The sequence below is a fragment of the Clupea harengus genome, chromosome 11 (assembly GCF_900700415.2).
Source record: "Clupea harengus chromosome 11, Ch_v2.0.2, whole genome shotgun sequence".
NCBI lineage: Eukaryota > Metazoa > Chordata > Actinopteri > Clupeiformes > Clupeidae > Clupea > Clupea harengus.
The window spans coordinates 15,117,124-15,136,825 of NC_045162.1; the positions used below are offsets into that span (position 1 = coordinate 15,117,124).

A 19,702-nucleotide genomic window follows, 5' to 3' on the forward strand; every position below is an offset into this window, starting at 1 on the left:
TAGTCCTCTAGCTGTCCATTCAGTGTGTGCACTCAGAAAAACTATGTTGTTCGTACACAGTCTGGGCTCGGTAAATGGGAAATAAACGTAGTGGTTTGGACAGAGTCATAAACAGTTCCAACCAATCAGTTCTTTCAGGGGACCGAAAGAGAAGGAGAAATTTGATTGGCTGTTCAGCTCAAATATCAACAACCTTTAGTCAAAATCGCGGATTCAACCTTTAAAACGTACCGCGTTCATTCAAATGTGTTAGTCATGCTTGACTCCGTATTACATTTTCAGATGGAACAATTTGAGGAAATGTTACAAAGTAATTTTTTTGGGGTGTGTACACAACATGCCCCCCCCCCCCGTCACCTCCCCCCCCCCCCTCACACCATTATCTTAAGAATATAAAAGATAAAAAGGAGAGAAGATGTCCTGGGTGATATTTTTACACAGTTGGAAAAGGTCCACTTCTGTGACAACAGTGACCTCTAGTGGTGAGTTACTTTCAAGTAGTTGTGGATGTAGGGATGGCAAGGGACTTTTAGCAGCGACAAAAATGCTTTCATGACGGTGATGGTAATGGTCATAGTAAAGGCAGTAACAATGAAGATACTGTTGGTGGTACTGGTGACAACAGATGGGGGTGGACAACGCAGCTTGCAGCTTTATGTGGGATGAGTGCTATTCAAGGGTTACAGAAGATACTCTGGTTCAGACATTTTTATATATATAATCCTGACCTTAAACATTATTTGTACACTCTCCAAAACAAAAACAGTCACAGCACCTTGGTCATAACTTGGCCATACTATACCTCACAAAATGATAGCCCTAAATCTGAACCCAATTATCTCAACACCATTATAGTGTCAAATTATTTTCTGTTTGATGAAAATTAAATGAACCTGATAAATGAACCTGATCCCCAAACAGCTGACAGGACTGGGCTCACCAAGTTTGCATGGTATTTTATGCCATTAATCTGTGCTCATTATGTGTTTAGCAGGCTCAATTAACCAATCTCTCGAGCACTAGCGTAGCAACCAAAGATGGCACACCGAGCCAGGAGCATCGGGACAGGCCCCAGCTGGAAGGGGGCCCCAAGGGTACTCTGAGATTCTTCTGAATGAAGAGTGTATTACAAATTAAATGAATTATTATTATTATTATTATTATTATTATTATTATTATTATTATTATTAAGGGCAGCTGATTGCGTTAGTCCGCAGCACCGACAATTCCATGAGAACCCCCTTGAAATCTATGATGTCGTGCAGAAGACCCCAGAATACCAGTGTCCAGAAACCTCCTATGGGACCCCCATACCATTAGCTTGCAGGAGTTAGTAATTAGGCTACAGCGCAGCAGCACCGTGAAACACTGTCATATTATTTAAGATGAAAGCGCAGGAGAGAGGAGGGGAAGAAGAAAAAACAAAACAGTGGTTAGTTAGATTCTGTTACATTGACATTCTGTAGGTATGCTAAGTTTGCTAAGTGTTTTGTAAGGAGTTTGCATTAACGTTCTGGCTGCTGTTGTTATTTCCTACATTGTAATCTGTTTATACACGTAAACGGCAGATATTGTAGCCTATGCATAAATGATTGTTCAGGCCTGACAGTGTATAACCTTGTATTAGCTGCCAATTTGAAAAATGTATCTTAATATTATTTTTTGGGCATTTCTTACACTAAAATGAAATTAATAGGAAAAAATAGACTAATAGACAGAGAGATTTCCCGTCACTAATGAAAGTTCAACGTTAAAATGAGCGCCATCTGTAGATTTATTTTAAAATGCAAAGATGTCAAAAGCTCTCGGAGTTTGCACACTTTTAAGAGTCCCTGCATCGAGAAAGAGGAACAGACAATGGCTGTCAGAAAATAGCCTACGTTTTTGGCCGTCTTGGTTGCCATCTTATGGTTGTGTGATCACCCTTGCTTTCAGAAAATCTGATGTGATGTATCTAGTTGCATGTTCAATTCTGCAGATGTTCTGTGAGAAAACCATTGCAGTCACCACAATTCCAGGTTTGGCATTGTTTTTATGCAGCAGCTGTGTTATAATGTTATTGATGAAATCACTGTAGCGTTAAATGAAGATGCAACTAATGTTGCAACTCACTTTGGCCACTTCATTTCTTTAAACTATCACATGTTGCTAAGCAACAGCAAACATAGACAGTATGCTGCTGTCAATACAATGTATGAGACTTACTGGAAATACAGGCAAATACAGAAATGATGTTCAAAATAAGTGTAAAAAACATGTTATGGTTGATTTACAGATCACTTCCCAGTTTGGTTCTTGAACACCTTATATCCCACAGGCCCACCCAAATGAATAGTTCTGGCTTAGCTGCTCTTCAGTCAAACTTGGCGCGAACAATATTAGAGCCGTAAATAATTATTAATGTCTCTGAACAATATGTTTCAATGTTGCCATCTAGAGTTAGCTTTGAAGACTGCAATATATTTGACGACAGAATGCGCAGTTTTTTTCCTGCGTGACCTAAGAACCCCTGACAACATTCAAACAACTACTCATAGAACTTTGCTTAACTTATAAAAAATCTTAATGATAGCCTCCTTGAAAAATGAGCAAACATTGAATCACCCAAATGGCGCTGGCAGCGCTGGCCGTGGATAAAATGTAACTGTTCAGCGATATCAGGTGTTTGCCATGAAAGGCTGAGTTATCTAAGGCCTCGCTAGCACACGATTTGACTCCAAGACTTGATGCAAATGCACTGGAACCAACAGACATGCACTCTGACAGATCATCCCCACTGCTCAGAGTGCAACCAAACATGATGCTTTAAAAGCCTACCACTGGCATTTTCTATCCTACAGGCTACAATTACAATGCCATTACATGGCTTTATGTAATAAGCGCAGTATGTTGTAGGCCTACTTTGCAGTGTGATGTGACAAAAAAAAAAACATTCTGAAAAAGTTAGTTTAGGAACCCTTTCAATTCCATTACCACAGTGAAATTATTGTTATTAAGGAATTTTGTGCTTCTTGAAACAACGTGTATTGGAACAACATAAACTGTGAATGTAGGCAAACCTAAAACTGTCTGTGAAAAGCAAATAATATGCTTATGTGATGAGCTCTGACTAGTTCTCTAGTGTAGGAACACACTCATCTATTGTGCGAGTACCAATCATGTGTGAACATTGGTAGCAGTGTTACTGTGTTACAGGTAGGCTACTTAATTGCTTAGCTGCAATGTGACAAGGGTGTTTGTGTGCCAAAGGTAATGACTTGTGAAACACATGGAGAGGCCCGCTCAGAATACCAGTGTGTTTATTTATTTAGGTAGTAGTACAAATCAACATGTCCAAACTTATTTGTTATGTTCCTGTAGACAAAAGGCATCCTTTGCCCTCCTCAAGGACTCTGCTGCAGGAGTACGGTGAGCTGGTCAGTGGCGTTATGGAGTGCTGGAAGGTAACACGCCACTGCTAATGTTCCACGGCTGACCGCTGGCATACCAGTGTGTCGTGTTATGTGATGTCACAGGCCAGTCCTGCAGTCAACAGATTATGTGGCTGCTAGGTGCTAATAGTTAGAGCGGAGAGCAGTTTCGAAACACATCTGTTAAAATACTTTGAGGGATTTGGTGGGAGACTGGGTACTTGTCTTTCTCTTTCTTTCTTTCTTACTTTCTTTTTTTTTGCTTTTCTGCCTCCGTGACATTGCCATCTATTCTTCTCATGCAAATTCTTCTCATTGAACTGCTCCGACCCAACACACTCCAGACGTGGGCAGGAGATAAGCAAAATGCATCTCTAGCTCACACTCTTCTCCACACAACACACTTCACTTGGTAGAAATACAATACAAAGACAGCACTGGTACTTACAACAAACCAGTCAACAATGCATTTCACAGCGATAATTGTTTGGCATGTTTCAAGTGGTTGCTACTATATTACGGTATTGGTGCATTAGTGGCTGAAATTAAATGTTTGGAGAAAATATAACAACACAGTGACAGCCCTCCCAAGACATTTGGTATTGCCAAAATCATGTTTTGACCACACCAATTTCCATCAGGTGTTACATTCAACTAAATTAATTAAAACATTTTCTTAAAGGTTTTCCCAATGATGACACAGTGGAGTCTGGAGCAGGGGCCATCCTGCCTCAGCTCAGGTAGAGCATGTGAACAGAACCAGTCTGTCTGATCCATGCAGATTCTGTCATTGTTCAATTGACATTCCCCCCCCCCCAATAAACACGGTTATTGGTGACATCATTACCCCTTGCTCATGTATAATGTTATCAATGCAAGACAATTAGTGACATCATTTTAGTGACATAACCTCAGTCAGTGACATCATCAGTGCAGATCATTCAGTTTTTCACTTCATCCCATCCCAGGACCATAGTCAAGTCAGTGACATCATCGGTCTGTCGGCCAATCAGCTTGAGCGTCAATGGCCTCGTCAATGGAGTTTTACAACCCCTCAATGCTAACAAACCAAACTTTAAAGCAGCGTGCTCCTAGGGTCCATATCACAGATACGGATCTCACCCTGTTCTAACAAACAGACTAGAATGCATCCGCTAACTATCAAGCCCTTCTTCATCGCTAATAAGACATGTTAGTGGGTACCCTAAACCTGGGCTCAATTATGCACAAAGCTGCATAAAACCATCACAGAACAGTGGTTCATTGAAGCTGAGGATGTTTATGCCCACTGCAGAAAAATGACCCTTCAAAAGGAACCCCAAAATGAACATCATCCACATACACAAAGTAGCACAGACTATCACAGAAGGAGAAGGGACCCACTCAACGTCATACTGACAGAGCACCTCCTAGCTCAATTTGAACCAGAGGCTGTTACCCATTAAACACGTGGTAAATGAAATGAACCAGCTCTCAGAGAACACAGGTTAAAAAGGCAACTACACAGTCAGAGGAACTCGCCTTTTCCATGTACTTGTGAGCTTTTTTTTTGCTCACGTGATAAAAAATAAGACATTTACCAAAAATGTCACAAGAATAATAATAATAACCATAGCACACTCAAAACATTCATACATAAACATACACACATACATGAAGTATAAACACACCACCACATGCATGTGCCCAGGCAGAGGCAATCACATGAAACGTCACCATGCTCAAACAGACTCGGTGTGAGTAGCAGTACTAGACAACTCCACAGACGTCGGTGAAACACACAGAGGCGTTGACATCAAGGAACACAAGGCGGCAGACGCCAGAAGCTGTAGCCCTTTGGGGACAGCCTACTGTTTGAGAGGGGCATTACAGTAATGGAGGGGCATGAGCGTATGTCACAAAACCTCTCAAACCGAGACCATCCAAACAAACGCCCAACAATAGTTTAGAACTTGTGTGTGTGTTGTTTTTATGAAGCAACTTAAGCCTGTGGGGTAAAATGACCTCATCATATATCATCATCTCTGTTTTTGGGTAAAATTATGTAACAAGTAGCATAGATTTTGTGTACAAATATAATATTTGATATAACAATCAATATGTACAGTGCATTCAGACCCCTTCACTGTTTAATGCTAAAATCCCTCATCAATCTACACTCACTATCCCATAATGACAAAGCTCTTTTTTGTAAGAAATTATTGCAAATTTTTTGAAAAGGAAAAACTTAAATATCACATTGACATAAGTATTCAGACCCTGTACTCAGTACTGAGTCGAAGCACCTTTGGCAGCGCTGACAGCCTCAAGTCTTCTTGGGTGTGACGTGACAAGCTTTGCACACCTGGATTTGGGATTTTCTGCTATTCTTCTCTGTCTATCCTCTCAAGTTCTGTCTGGTTATGATAGGGACTGTCAGAGGGGCTGTCACCTCAGCAGTGATGTTCGATTAGGTTTAAGTCAGGGCTCTGGCTGGGCCACTCAAGGACATTCACAGAGTTGCCCCCTAAGCCACTCATGCGCTGTCTTGGCTGTGTGCTAAGGGTCATTGTCCTGTTGGAAGGTAAACTTCTGGCCCAGTCTGAGATTCTGAGCACTCTGGACCAGGTTTTCATTAAGGCTATCTCTATACTTTGCTCTGTTCAGCTTCCCCTCATCCTTGACCAGTTTCCCAGTCCCTGCGGCTGACCGACACCACAAGGGCATGATGCTGCCACCACCACTGATGGTATTGGGCAGGGGATGAGCTGTGCCTGGTTTCCTCTAGGTACAACACCTCTGGTTGTTCCAAACTTCTCCCATTTAAGAATTATGGAGAACACTGTGCACTTGGGAACCTTCAATGCAGCAGACATTTTTTTGTTGCCTTCCCAAGACACAATCCTGTCTCTGAGTGTTGCAGGCAGTTCCCTTAATCTCATGGTTTTGTTTTTGCTCTGACATGCATTGTTAGCTGTGAAACCTTATATAAGTAGGTGTGGGCCTTTCCAAATCATGTCCAACCAGTTGAATTTACCACAGGTGGACTCAGATCAAGGTGTAGAAACATCTAAAAGATTATCAAGAGAAATGGGAGGCATCTGAGGCTAAATTTCAAGTGGCAGGATTTTTTTTCTACAATTGATAACTCTGGAATTAACAAACGTGATTTCATTAACAAAAACCTTAGATAACGTTGTTTACATAACTAGCTATCAACACCAGGACTGCCAGCAGCATTTGCCTTCTGTCTTTTTATATTCCAGTAAATTATAGCGCATCAAAGAACGGAAAAATTTACATTGACATTGTTGCCAACATTATTGGTATATTGATTTCTCAGGGGAAAAATATAATTACAAAATGAATGCAGACCATGCAGGACATCAAGGCCACAGGGCCAATGAACATGCTATATTTACAAGGGCATCAAGGCCAGAAAGATGAGCTGTCGTGGAGTTGGGGAAATTCCCGCCCTGGTCATAGCAAAGGGTCTGAATACTTATGTCAAGTTGATGATTCGTTTTTTCCTTTTTAATAATTTTTTCTAAAATCCTGTTTCCGCTTTGCCATTATGAGGTAGAGTGTAGGCTGATGAGGGAAAATATAAATTTAAATGATCTTAGCATAAGGATGCAACATACCAAAAGTGTCAAAAGTGAAGGGGTCTGAATACTTTCTGAATGTACTGTATATGAGGTAAATGTACTAAAGAAAATAACAGTAGTATTATTGATGTAACAAAATCATGCACTCCAAGCAAGAATGGTCAAAAAGTAATTTGGCACAACCAAGGCATACACAGCAAACAGAAAGCAATAACTCAATTCTAAGTTTCTGATTCAAAATGTACTGGGAAAAGCCTGTTTGTCAGGTGCTACATGATGGTGACTGCCTGTGTCAACATGGCCAGTTGAATACCTATTAGTAGATCTCGGACAGCTGCAGTCTGATAGATTGCAAAAACCTGCCAGTAATGGAGACCATTAACGGCAGTGTAAGCATACAAACTCTCAGAGACTGCAAGTCTACCAAGGACATCATGATACAAGCATGACTCGAGCCATTAGACTCTCAAGGTTCAGCTACACCACAACCACAACACCTGTTGAGTATCTTTACAGAGGGAAACATACAGAGTTACGACACAGGTAGCACTGCTTGGGCTGGACATCTTATTCATGGTGTTATAAATGGGATATTACGATCGACAAACAGATATTTGGTCAATATACAGGAACGTATGGTGTATTATTAGATAACTCTTGTTTGACATCCATCTAGTTAAAACCATAAAAAGTTAGCTCAGACACAACATACAGCAGCTGAATCAAGATGCATTTTTGGCAAGCCACAGAACATAACCAAACTAAATTATGAAACAACAAAATTCACAAAAAAGTTAGTACTTTAGAACAGAAATGCCACCATTTTCAAGTTTGTTTTGTTTTCTATGTTATTAACCATAAGGGCAATATTGTTGTCCCTCCAGTGTTGTCCCTCCACCCTGCCTTAGTCTTCCTTCTCCTGTAGCTGTGCACGTACTCGTTTCCGCACATAAAAGGCGGTAAGCGCACTGCAGCACGCCATGAAGATGAACAGCGCCACGGCGTCATGTGCCACGTCGCCATGTGCCACGTTGCCGTGGAGACGCTCGTACAAGGGCCGGCGCTCAACGAAGTCCAGCCGAACGGCCTCAAGCTGCACCAGTGTGCAGAGCACCAGGCACACGTGGAAGATCTGGTGGCCCTGGCCGATGAAGTCACAGTGGCCCCGCAGCCAATGCTCAGGGTGCGGGTACGAGAAGAAGTAGGCACTCACCAGGAAGAAAGCCACCTGGTAGCAGTGGTAGGAGACGGCCCGGTCGGAGCAGCCCTGCTTGTGGCAGCTGTAGATGCGGTGGAAAACGGGGCTGATGTCCAGGCAGTAGGCCAGCCCCGAGGGCACCACCTGGAACAGCTTGTGGGCGAACTTTGGCAGCCGCGGGCTAGCGTACTTGCCATAGCAGCAGCCAGCGCACGACAGCCACGCCAGGAAGGCGGCAGCGGGCAGGAAGAGGCCGCGAACCCGTTCATGCCACGCTTCCTCGATGACATAGTAGAAGTGCACGAGCGCGCTTCCGTACTGGTAGGTGGCCACGCCAACGTAGTCGAGGAAGTAGAAGGTGTAGTGCGAGAGCTCGGACTTGGCAGAAAGCAGGTGGGCCAGCGCGCTGAAAGCCAGGTAGATGAAGGCAGCCAGCAGCACAATGAACATCGGCAGCGCGTGGGGGTCCCGCAGGAAGTCCACCGTCTCAGACATCTCTTGGAACTTGACCATGATGACCAGGGCGGCCAATAGGTGCGTCCACACATTCACCGTCTCGTTGTGCCGCTGGAACAGCGACAGGAAGTAGTAGCGCCAGCTCTGGTCGGGCAGCCGGTAGCCGGTGAGGATGTCTGGCTCGCGGAACACCCAGGGCACGTCATTCAGTGTCACGGTGCATGGCAACGTGGGGAAGGCCGACTCAAGGAACTGAGGGATCTGCCGGAGTTGCTGTGCATTGATGAACAGACGACCGATCTGCTCCATGACTACTGTCGCCATGGTGAAATGAGGGTGGACAGGTAGAGAGCTCTAGAATCTGTGGTTTGGAGGACAAGTGGATAATGATAAGGCACATTAATACAGGGCATAAAATGAACTGCTTCTATCAAGGTTATATCTTGAGAACTCAATCTGCAAAGAATGTGTATAGAATTCAAATTGGTTGGCCTTGATCCCTCACATCTAAATAGAGTAGGTGGAACTATACTGTGCTTTTTCTAAATATAATACATAATTTGAACTTTCTTACAACCACTCAAAATAGCCTACGGTAGAGAACCTGATTCATGCAAAGTAGGCACCAGTGACTATAGCACCCCAAAATTATAGAGAAGACATTAAACAAGAATGTCCTGCTATTAATCTAAACGTTAGGGTTAGGGATAGACCCGGCTTAACTAAATAGGATACAATAAAAATGTAGCCATGAATGAAGAGATGATGCAGTTTACTCCCTGGCCTATCACAATTTCTGAAGCGCCCAACCTATTCCTTCGCCTTAACAATGAATGGGGAAGGGTTACGTAACGCTAGTATCATCATCCTGACAGCTTCCTCGACATCCGTTTGGAGACGGCGATGCCTTGCAATGAAATATTTCCATTCGTGAGCAGCTGATAGGATAAAATGAGTCAAAAAGGGCCCCATGATGGAGACGCTGGGTGGTGACAGTGAATAATTTAGCAAAGGCATAAAGGCATGCGGCTGGGACACAGTGTATTCCGCACCCTCGTGCCTCTTCATGTGTATGCTACCAAATCGCTAGATGTAGCCTATTTCCAAACGTACACAGTTTCAAACAAATCAAAATAGCATAGCCGATCATGCATGAGTAGGCTAGATGGAACTTTGTTGAAATATTTATTGCAAAATTATATAACGTTACATTAACGGCAATTTCCAATCCCTAAAATAAACGTTACAGGCCGACGCCCACAATCGACGCATCCTATTAATAACAATCAGAAATGCGTGCTCACAGAAGAGTTACAACCAGCTAACATGTAAAAAGCGAAATTAGGTCTCATCCTGGATACATTTTCGTTAAACGCCTTGGCACACGTTATAGACAGCTAATTTGTCGCTGGTGTCCTACTGACAGCCTGTGCTACCGGTGTGCTTTTTAAACATCCCACCTGTAAAGTAATGAGTGTCCAACGATTCAGCAGTAAATCGTTGACGTTTCCTCCTGACAGGTTTTCAGCAGATTGGACAGGTTTCGCATGATACCAGATAAAAAGAAAGAAGAGATGTTCCGTTTTAGGGCGAGTCGCTTGTCCGATTTCAGCAGAATCGCTACGGGTGCAGTCAGGATACAGTCCTCCTACAGTTGATAGGCGGGATGTTTATCCAATCCGCAGCCTGTTCTGGCACATCGTCCCACGCGTCTCCTGCCAGTTGTCCAATCGTGAAAGCCTTCAGGCCCTAATTTACGACATACTACATTAGCCAGTGTTTAATCATGTACAGAAATCATTTTCACTGCCAAAAGTAATTGAAACTGTAAAAGCTTTAAGGACAATATCAGAAATCGTTAAAAAGAAAAGCATTATATCATGTAAGAATTCCTATGACCTATGACCATTCAAAGGTTTCTTCATACACTTTAAAGAGAGAAACCATTTCTGAAGGATACCTAAGGATAATATCAAAGTAAGACTAAATTTGCTAATAAAATTCAAGATTTTACAAATAAAGGCTGCCATTACCTCATGTTTTGTTTGAGTTTTTACATCAAAAAACCTATTGCATGTCAAATTTAAATATCTAATTTATAAATTGATGAATGCACAATCTAGTCACATTGTACAATGACAGTAGGTACAGGTGCAGAGTATTTATTTGGGACATTATGTACAGTTCAGAAACATGGGGTCACACTAGGTTATTGTTGTTGTTTTTTTTTACAACCAAAACGTTACTGGATTGCAGCATATAGCGTTACAACGCCAGGACTGTATAGTTGTGGCCCAAATACAGAGAACACTGCATGATGCAATGTAAGATTTAGAAAGAATTGTGCCGGTTTAGCAAAGCCCTGTTGTATTTCCCCTGAATGTAGTTGGACCAAAAACTTTGGTACAAATCAAAATGCCTGACCCAAGTTACATTTCTAGCAGGTCTTAATCAACAACAATCAGGGGTTTTTTTAAATGCAGAGACTTACAATCACTCTAAAACTGTGAGTTATTTAAGAGAGATCTACATTGTGTTAACTGGTCCAGAGTCCAAACTGTCAGTGCATTGTTCTGATCCGACTGTGACTTCTGCTTCACAACATCTGAAGTCACAGGCATTCTTGTCCTACGCAGAGGCTGCGAGGACAATGTGTCTTTGTGGGAGCCAATGAGAGCCCAGTCTCTGAAAGTCAGTCATTGTGTTTGTAGGCCGTGTAAAGTGCTGAGACTATGTTTGCTCTGTCCCTTGGGGGATAATGTCACTCTCCCATGCAACAGCAGGGGTAAAATACCAAGAAATCCATTCACATTTACATTCAGATTTATTTGTATCTGAAGCAACTTATTGTATATGTAAGCTATAGATCTGCATGAGTGCTTTGTGTGAATTAAGCCCTGACTTTTGGTTGTGTGAGCAACTTTGTCTTCACTTCCACCATGTTATGCCTATTTGCACTTGTGGACTAGGTTCCTGTAAAAGCTGCATTCAGGGAAAACAGCGGCCTTTTGGCTGAGAAAGCACAGACGAGCAGAGAATTATGTGGAGAGGTACAGGCTGACTAACACAGGCATGATCGCATCACAGGCTTCTCACTGCATGGCCAACAAAAAGCACCAATGTCTAGAAACTGGCTGCAACACTGATGAATGTGTGGGAGGGGGGGTTTATACAAATACACCCTGCAAGATGCAGTGAGATTCATTAGAACACTAAGAGATAACTGTACCCCTGGGCACATTCCACTTACTGTGTATACAGTAGGGAAAATAAGTATTTGAACCTCTGCCGATTTCGCAAGTTTGGCCACTTGCAAAGAAATGTGTGATCTATAATTGTAATGGTAGGTGTATTTTAACAGTGAGACATAGAATATCAACAAACAAATCCAGAAAACTGCATTTTATAACATTTATGACTTTATTTGTATTTGATGCAGAAAATAAGTATTTGAACCCCTAAGCAAACAGCAAGAATTCTGGCTCCCAATGACCAGTTATGTGCCCAAGAAGCACACAGATTAGTCCTCATTAGGCCTAACAAGGTACACCTGATCTCAACTGGTGACGTGTATAAAAAAGAAACCTGTCCAAAGAATCATACTTCACACCTTCAACCTCACCACCATGGGCAAGACCAAAGAGTTGACCAAGGAAGTCAGAGATAAGATTGTAGACCTGCACAAGGCTGTAATGGGTTACAAAACCATCGGCAAGCAGCTTGGTGAGAAGCAGACAACTATTGGTGCGATTATTCGCAAATGGAAGCAACACCAAACAGCTGTCCATCGCTCTAGGTCTGGGGCTCCATGCAAGATATCCCCTCGTGTGGTATCGGTGATCATCCGAAAGGTGCATAACCCCAGAACTACACAGGGTGAGCTTGTGAATGATCTCAAGGCAGCTGGGACCACAGTCACCAAGAAAACCATTGGCAACACACTACGCCGTAATGGTTTGAAGTACTGCAGAACTCTCAAGGTCCCCCTGCTCAAGGAAGCACATGTACAGGGCCGTCTGAAGTTTGCCAATGAACACTTGAATGATTCTAAGGAGGATTGGGAGACAGGATGTGGTCAGATGAGACCAAAATCAAGCTCTTTGGCATCAACTCGACTTGCCGCGTTTGGAGGGGGATGAATGCTGAATATGACACCATCCCCACTGTCAAGCATGGAGGTGGAAACATTATGCTTTGGGGCTGTTTCTCTGCCAAGGGTACAGGACGACTCCACTGCATCGAGGGGACTATGGATGGGGCCATGTAATGTGGAATATTGGGCTTGAACCTCATTCCCTCATTCCCTCCCATTGAAAATGCAACCTTAAGGATTTGGAGAGGATCTGCAAAGAGGAATGGACCAAAATCCCTCCTGAGATGTCTGTAAACCTGGTGACCAACTACAAGAAAAGTCTGATGTCTGTGCTTGCCAACAAGGGTTATTCCACCAAGTACTAAGTCATGTTTTGCTAGGGGTTCAAATACTTATTTTCTGCATCAAATGCAAATTAAGTCATAAATGTTATAAAATGTTATTTTTTTGTTGATATTCTGTTTCTCACTGTTAAAATATACCTACTATTACAATTATAGATCACACATTTCTTTGCAAGTGGCCAAACTTGCGAAATCGGCAGGGGTTCAAATACTTATTTTCCCCACTGTATATATATATATAGATAGATAGATAGATAGATAGATAGATAGAGATAGAGAGGGAGAGAGAGAGAGAGAGAGAGAGATACGTGTGTGTGTGTGTGTGTGTGTAAATAGTAACATTATTTAAACGTTTTACTGTTTGTTACTGCAGGAGTTGTATTTTCTTCTTTTCAATTAAAAAAAACTAAACTTTTTCCTACAACTGTGGCTGTGGGTTTTTATTCTTTGACACTTTAGAATTAAAAGTAAGTTATATGCTATCCAGAATCCATTGATTTGGCACACAGTGGAAAACCTCTGATCACTGTTGTTTCCCTTAATGTTTTGGCAATGTTGTTATTGCTACACAAAGGCAACATTGCAAAAACAAATAGGAAGTGCTGGCACATACCCTACATCAATTTCAATTTCTGGTTTAGCATGAAACAGTAACTGGTTCATTACAGTGGTTTTACATTCATTTCAATTACCGTTATTTCCCTCTAAGATGGAGTGTTCAGATGTCTCTTGCACCAATGCACCACTAGGTGGCCGTAGACATCAAAGGGTAAAAGAGTCTCCTCTGGTCAGATCACAGCAGATATTGCGTGCACAGACATTTTGGAGGACAAGTGCTCAGGCTCCGACAGTTATTATTTATTAAGTAATATACAGAAGCACACCTTTCATGAATTAATCAATTTAATGTTTCAAGTAGACTTGTGAGCTATAGCCGCCTAACACACCTTTACTACAAACCCAAAGACAATCAGTGAGCATAGCTCATCTTCAGCCCATTACACAGCTCTATTAGTGCTCCTCCAGAAAGTGTTGACATATCTGCTACCATCTCTGATATTCAAATATGATTGCATAGACTAGAAGTTGCCTGATATGATTGCATAGACATAGAAGTTGCCTGACAACGGAACTAGGGGGTGTACACGCTTTCATTGACGAGGCTAATTATCGCCAGACAAGCTTGTGTGTTGTGAAGCTTTTGGGCTATTGGCTACAAAAGTCTACTTGGACAATTGCAGACTGTATTGTGATAGGCCTACTTCTTTAATCGTATTTTAGTTTCATAACAGTGACAAACAACGCCAAAGCTTAGGGAACATCGTTAACTGGATGTCTCCAAATGGTGGCTGTGGTTGCGGAAGTTGAAGGGGTGGGGGAAAGGCTCGTGGTGTCGCTGATTCAGAACTCAAAAGCAGCTGCGGTTTAAAAAAAAAAACTAAAATATAAATTTAGAAATAGTTAGAAAAACTATGCAAAGGGGGAACTTCAAGTCAGAGGGTAAAGGGGTTTCTCTGTGCACGTACCTGATGCGAGCAGACCTCAAAGAACTTTACACAGATAGGGCCTACTTCTGAGGATTTGTTGGCTGGCCTGAATCATTTCTGACTATCACCTAAGTCTATAAATTAGTTTAAAATTCTATTGTGTAGGGAATCTGTCTGTACAATGGTGACTGCAAGTGTCCCGACCACTTAAATATCAAGCCGTAGACTACTTAAGGCGTTACTTCCTCAATTTTCTAGGTATCCAAAAAGGCAGCAAGTCACAAATAATTATATTCATGTACAGTAGCCTACAACTAGGTTTCTAGATTATTTTCTGCATGCCAGAAGTTGTATATTTATTCACTCAATATATTATTTACTCAATATGTATTGTGTAAATCCAGTAAAAGTAATCTAGATTAGTCCGAGGCCTAACAACATATCAATAGAGGCCTGTCCGCACTGTCGCGCTTAATATGTGACTCATGTCTTTTCAAAGATCCTCTGTACTGAACTGGACTTTTAGCCTACGTGACTTGTGTCTTGTAGGCCTACATGTCTGTCCTTGACTCCTTCATCCTCGTTTCCTTCACGTTTTTATCAATTGGAGGGACGGACTAACCAAAGGAAGGAAGGAAGGAAAGTAGCAAAAATGTTATGCAGATAACAAGATATATTTCATTTCTCCATAGTCCCCGCCTGTGAGGGTTCAAGCTAGGGATTGTCCTAATTTGTCCTACTAGCTTTTTATGTATTGCTAATTTATTATTTAAACTTGATTTGTTATTTTATTAGGTATTTGTATGTACATGTAAAACAAGTCCTATACGGTGTTCACTACTATCTTGGAGCGCATCCCCCGAGGGGAGGCACTGCTGTAATACTAATACGTCAAGACAGCTATGCTACCACTCATCCCTGTAGACACACAGCTGATACCAACTCGAGGTCTATCTAGCCTGTCTTTTGACATCGTTCACGTCCCTTTGAATGACTGTACCTCCATATCCAATCAAAACTCATAATTCATAAACAATTACTTCTAAAGAGATGACAATCTCTTTATTACCATAGCATCTGTCGGTACACAATGAGTTGTTAGCAGACCATCGGTGGTAACAGGAAGTAATTCTGGTCTCTGATTGGTTAAGACCATCTGCCAATTTGCCAGGCATTCCACAGAATACTGGAGGGCAAGCTTGTGATCGAGCATGCACAGAGCAAATCTGGAATTTTTGGGTATGGGAAACTGAAAAATTATGTTGTAATGCTTACAGGGTACATTGTTACACATTACCATCTGTGGTTTCTTGTGATTACTGACAGATTGACTAGAGAGCTAGAGTTAAGAATGGGTATACTACCATTATGCTTGTAGTTTCAGTAAAGTTGTGGCATTTAAATGACCTCCCCTGCCTTGTTTCTCCTCTTGGCCACTGTCATCCATCATAAAACAATTTCCCTGGTACAAAATTCACCTAATAATATTCCATCCTTGTACAGCTGAGGTTTCATCAAAGACCAAACACAGATGTTAAGAGCATAAACGAACTGTGTAACTTTATTAAGGTAAACTACCTTGTCCTTATGTGAGCACGGAAACAAAACATATAAACAAAATATACACACAAAAACAAAATGTTTACAATTTAAAAGAAAAGAAAAAAAAAATCTTTGGATACGTACAAAAAACCCAGTATATCCCCACCTAAAAAGTTGAGAAAACAAAAAAATGAAAAGCAACTTAATTGTCCTCTTCTTTTGTTTCCTTGTTCTTCCTAACCTCCTCCAGCTTCTTGTCCTGAAACACAGTAATGAAGGGAACTAAGTGTTAGTGTATCGTCAATCACTTCCACCACTACAACAGTGTAGCAGCGTAGTATTAGTTAATTAAAGGTAACCATAAGACTAGCTGCCAATTCCGGTCATCAAAATAATGAGTTATGATAGGTCAGTCACCACCAACAAAAATGTATACACATAGCCTTTAACAAAGCAGGAACACAGTCCCTGAACAGTACGATAGTGGCCATTACCTTTTCCTTGAACTTCTCGTTCAGCTCGGCCATCCGGGCTTCCCGTTTCTCCTTGTTGGCCTCCATCTTCTGATTGAGCTTTTCCTCTGCCATCTTGCTGAAGTTGTCGTTTTCCTCCATGGCTTTCTGAAGTACCTCCTTCTCGTGTTCCCGCTTCTCTGCCAGGTGCTTCAGCATGTCCGCTTCTTGGGTCTGGTTATGCGTACACACACACACACACACACGAAAGCTCAAAAATCAGGGATATGAATAAGCATGCATGTCATCGTGTCAGGGACGTTTATGTGATGCATATGCATATGTGTACATTAGGGTGTGTGTATGTGGGCGTATTACCTTGCGCCTCTCTTCTGCAGCATCCAGTTTCCTCTGGATCTCCTCTAGTGAAACATCTTTCTTTTTCGGGGTGGGTAGGGGAAACTCGCCCTTGGCATCAGGAGCAGAGGGGTTCAGGAGGACCTCGAAGGCCTGGCCTGAAGCACGCTTGTCCAGCTCCTTCACTAGAATGTCTACGCACAGGGATAAGTTGTAACAGATCAGATCACGCAATCTACAACAACATTTCAAAAACACCATAAAACGTTATTTTTTTTAATGAATCAGTCTGTACATAATTACATTTGGTTAGCATGCAGGCCTCCCATGCCTGAGTTTATGAGTTCAAGTCCCGGTATGGGACCCTGCTTGTCTACACAGCGCAGTTGGTGCCATGACCCGGATTGGGAGTGAGGTTTAGGGGGGCGATTGTAACAGTAGCCAGCGGGTACAATGCTGTGCAGGAAGTAAACCTAACTCCCCGATGCCTTCAGAGACGCGTTAGCACCCCTGGGTTTTAGCCCCCATGCTAGCACACCCACCTCCCATGGCCAGGGTTACGAGTTTGAGTCTGGTGCGGAACTGTGCTTGTCTACACAACGCAGGTTACACATACTCACCTCCAGAGGATGCCATTGCTGATCAATTAGGTTTGTGTGATTTACCTAAGGAATAATAATAAACATAGAAATTAAGCACATTTCATCACACAAAGGCTTCTCTGCCTGATTTTCTAGCAGCTTCCTTGGCACAAAGTGAGAGTTGCATAAGCCTCCTCCCTGGTCACAGATGTGCTGTAGTTGACTACTGCCCTCTTGTGACCAATTTCACAAAGCGTTGTGCACCTGTCTTTGTTTACCATTTGGCAAGACAAATGTATATAGAATAACAGCAGGTTCTGCCGATTTCACATCACTAATGACGGAAAGGCAGTAAACGAGCAGTCTCATCAGGTAATTGTCAGACTGGATTCATCAAATCGATCAATTCCATCGAATGCATTCTAACACCGAGCAAACTTGGGTGGTGTCATAAAAATGAATTAGGCAAAGTAGGGAATGCTACGCAAAATAAATACTGTGTATCGACCGTTTTCATACATTGCTTAACTTAAATTAATAAATAAACATTTCATTAAATGGTGTTTTTTTTTGTGGCCTTGCTTTGGAATGGGTGTCGCCGAGCAGTATTCATTCAGTGCACCAAATAGACACGTTATTTAATGTAATACTAACGCTTCCCCAATCAAGCTTGAAATGACACGACTATTATGAACATTTCATTTTCTATTCATTTCATTATGAATTTCTATAAGCTTTTAAGACATCGCCATGGGCAAGGCGCACCAGGATCTTCGACATGAAGGCATTTTCAACTGAGCGCAAAAATGAATTAACCATAATGTAAATAAAGACATTCACATAAGACGCTGATGATAAAAGATAGCAAACAATCTGTTACATTGCGGTTTTGACGTTATGAGCTGACAGACGCCCGTTAGGTGAATTAACATAGACAAAAGAACCGGTGGATGCTAGACTGCTGCATTAACAAAGACATCACAGGGCATGACTAGTCTGCGCTAGCTTCAGTCAAATTAATGTTGTAGGTAGCATTTAAAAGTAAGGTTGCCTAGTTTTCTGACAGTCACCAAACCATTTGTGTTTAGCTAGTAAGGTACCCTAATGAGATAATTAAGACTGCAGAAATGACGATGCCCACCTGTCGGTTTGAACTCTTCAGTTTCAAAACGCAACGCTAGCGTTGCCACCCACTGCAGACAATAGACACCAAACGAGGATCACACCCATCCCGCGAATTTGTAGGCTATACACTGGAGTGACATCAGCCAACCAGTTGGAATCTAACGTTATCTAACGTTTACAAATCATAAGGTTAACTAATGACCAATACGAATGGAGTCAAATTAGGTTTAATAACATTACATAACGTTAACCTTAAATGCAACAAATGCACAAAATGAATAAGCTCTTTAGTCATTGGTTGACAATACCATACCTAACTTAGCTAACGTTAACCTGTAATTCTATGTTAAATTTCCATCTAAAGTGATTACTATTTACTTAACTAATGAGAAAACCAACGTAATGTTAAGTCTGCGTCTTAGGACTCGTTTCTATGAACTAACGTCAGACAGCTGCATTTTTATCGCTATATTGTATGTAGAATCGACCCTTGGCCAGTCTTCAGCATCAGTTTTCTTATTTAAAAAAAGAAAGGCATCAGCACATCAACACACCCGCAATTCATATGAAACGTCATCTGGCTAGCTAAGTTAGCAAACGTTAACTTGACTAAACTCATAGAGTGCACATTTTCTTAAATCACAGCAACACAAAGATTTGCCGGGGGGGGAAAACAAACAAATAAAATATAAAACAGTGCCATTCGTTTCAATATCACGGCAACTGCCGCTGTTCAGACCACTAATCACTTCATACATCATCTTTAAAATATTGTTATGCCTCACCTTCAGGATGTGAACTGATAGGAGTTCCACACGCGCCGACTTCTCCTCGCCCTCTACCTCAGTTTTGGCAGTTCTCGCAAAAAAGGACAAGAGACGTGACGTCATAAATTCTGCTTGGGTGTGATTGGCTAATCTCAACCAATCCAATACGTCAATCATAAAAATGCTGGGAAATACAGATTGTCTACGCTTTTTTTGCATTTTGTCGTCAGTATGAAAGCTGATTATATTATTCTACTATATCATTATTATAGGATTATATTTATGAATCGTTAACCTTGGGAA

The 19,702-nt window shown here is 41.8% G+C and overlaps 2 protein-coding genes across 3 annotated transcripts; both read right to left on the minus strand.

Moving 5' to 3' along the window:
* Nucleotides 1-3,282: 3,282 nt before the first annotated feature.
* paqr7b (progestin and adipoQ receptor family member VII, b) lies at nt 3,283-10,363 on the minus strand. Its single transcript, XM_012838743.3, has 2 exons — nt 10,112-10,363; nt 3,283-9,012 (listed from the first exon to the last, which is right to left on the minus strand). The coding sequence occupies exon 2, from the start codon at nt 8,973-8,975 to the stop codon at nt 7,902-7,904; it is 1,074 nt and encodes a 357-aa protein (XP_012694197.1). The 5' UTR covers nt 8,976-9,012; nt 10,112-10,363; the 3' UTR covers nt 3,283-7,901.
* Nucleotides 10,364-16,109: 5,746 nt separating this feature from the next.
* stmn1b (stathmin 1b) lies at nt 16,110-19,510 on the minus strand. Of its 2 annotated transcripts, none has more exons than XM_012838720.3 (5): nt 19,418-19,510; nt 17,547-17,591; nt 16,948-17,120; nt 16,612-16,803; nt 16,110-16,376 (listed from the first exon to the last, which is right to left on the minus strand). In XM_012838720.3, exons 2-5 carry the CDS (start codon nt 17,560-17,562, stop codon nt 16,320-16,322), a joined length of 438 nt encoding a protein of 145 aa, XP_012694174.1. In that variant the 5' UTR covers nt 17,563-17,591; nt 19,418-19,510; the 3' UTR covers nt 16,110-16,319. The 2 variants fall into 2 exon arrangements, with proteins under 2 accessions (XP_012694174.1, XP_031432650.1); XM_031576790.2 differs by lacking the exon at nt 19,418-19,510 and adding an exon at nt 18,649-18,718.
* Nucleotides 19,511-19,702: the final 192 nt, after the last annotated feature.

Coding starts and splice junctions, on each gene's coding strand:
- stmn1b (XM_012838720.3), bottom strand. Junction 16,804..16,947: donor CTGCAGAAGAGAGGCGCAAG/GTAATACGCCCA, acceptor ACGCATAACCAG/ACCCAAGAAGCGGACATGCT. Junction 16,377..16,611: donor ACGAGAAGTTCAAGGAAAAG/GTAATGGCCACT, acceptor ACTGTGTTTCAG/GACAAGAAGCTGGAGGAGGT.
- paqr7b (XM_012838743.3), bottom strand. CDS start 8,975: ATGGCGACAGTAGTCATGGAGCAGATCGGTCGTCTGTTCATCAATGCA.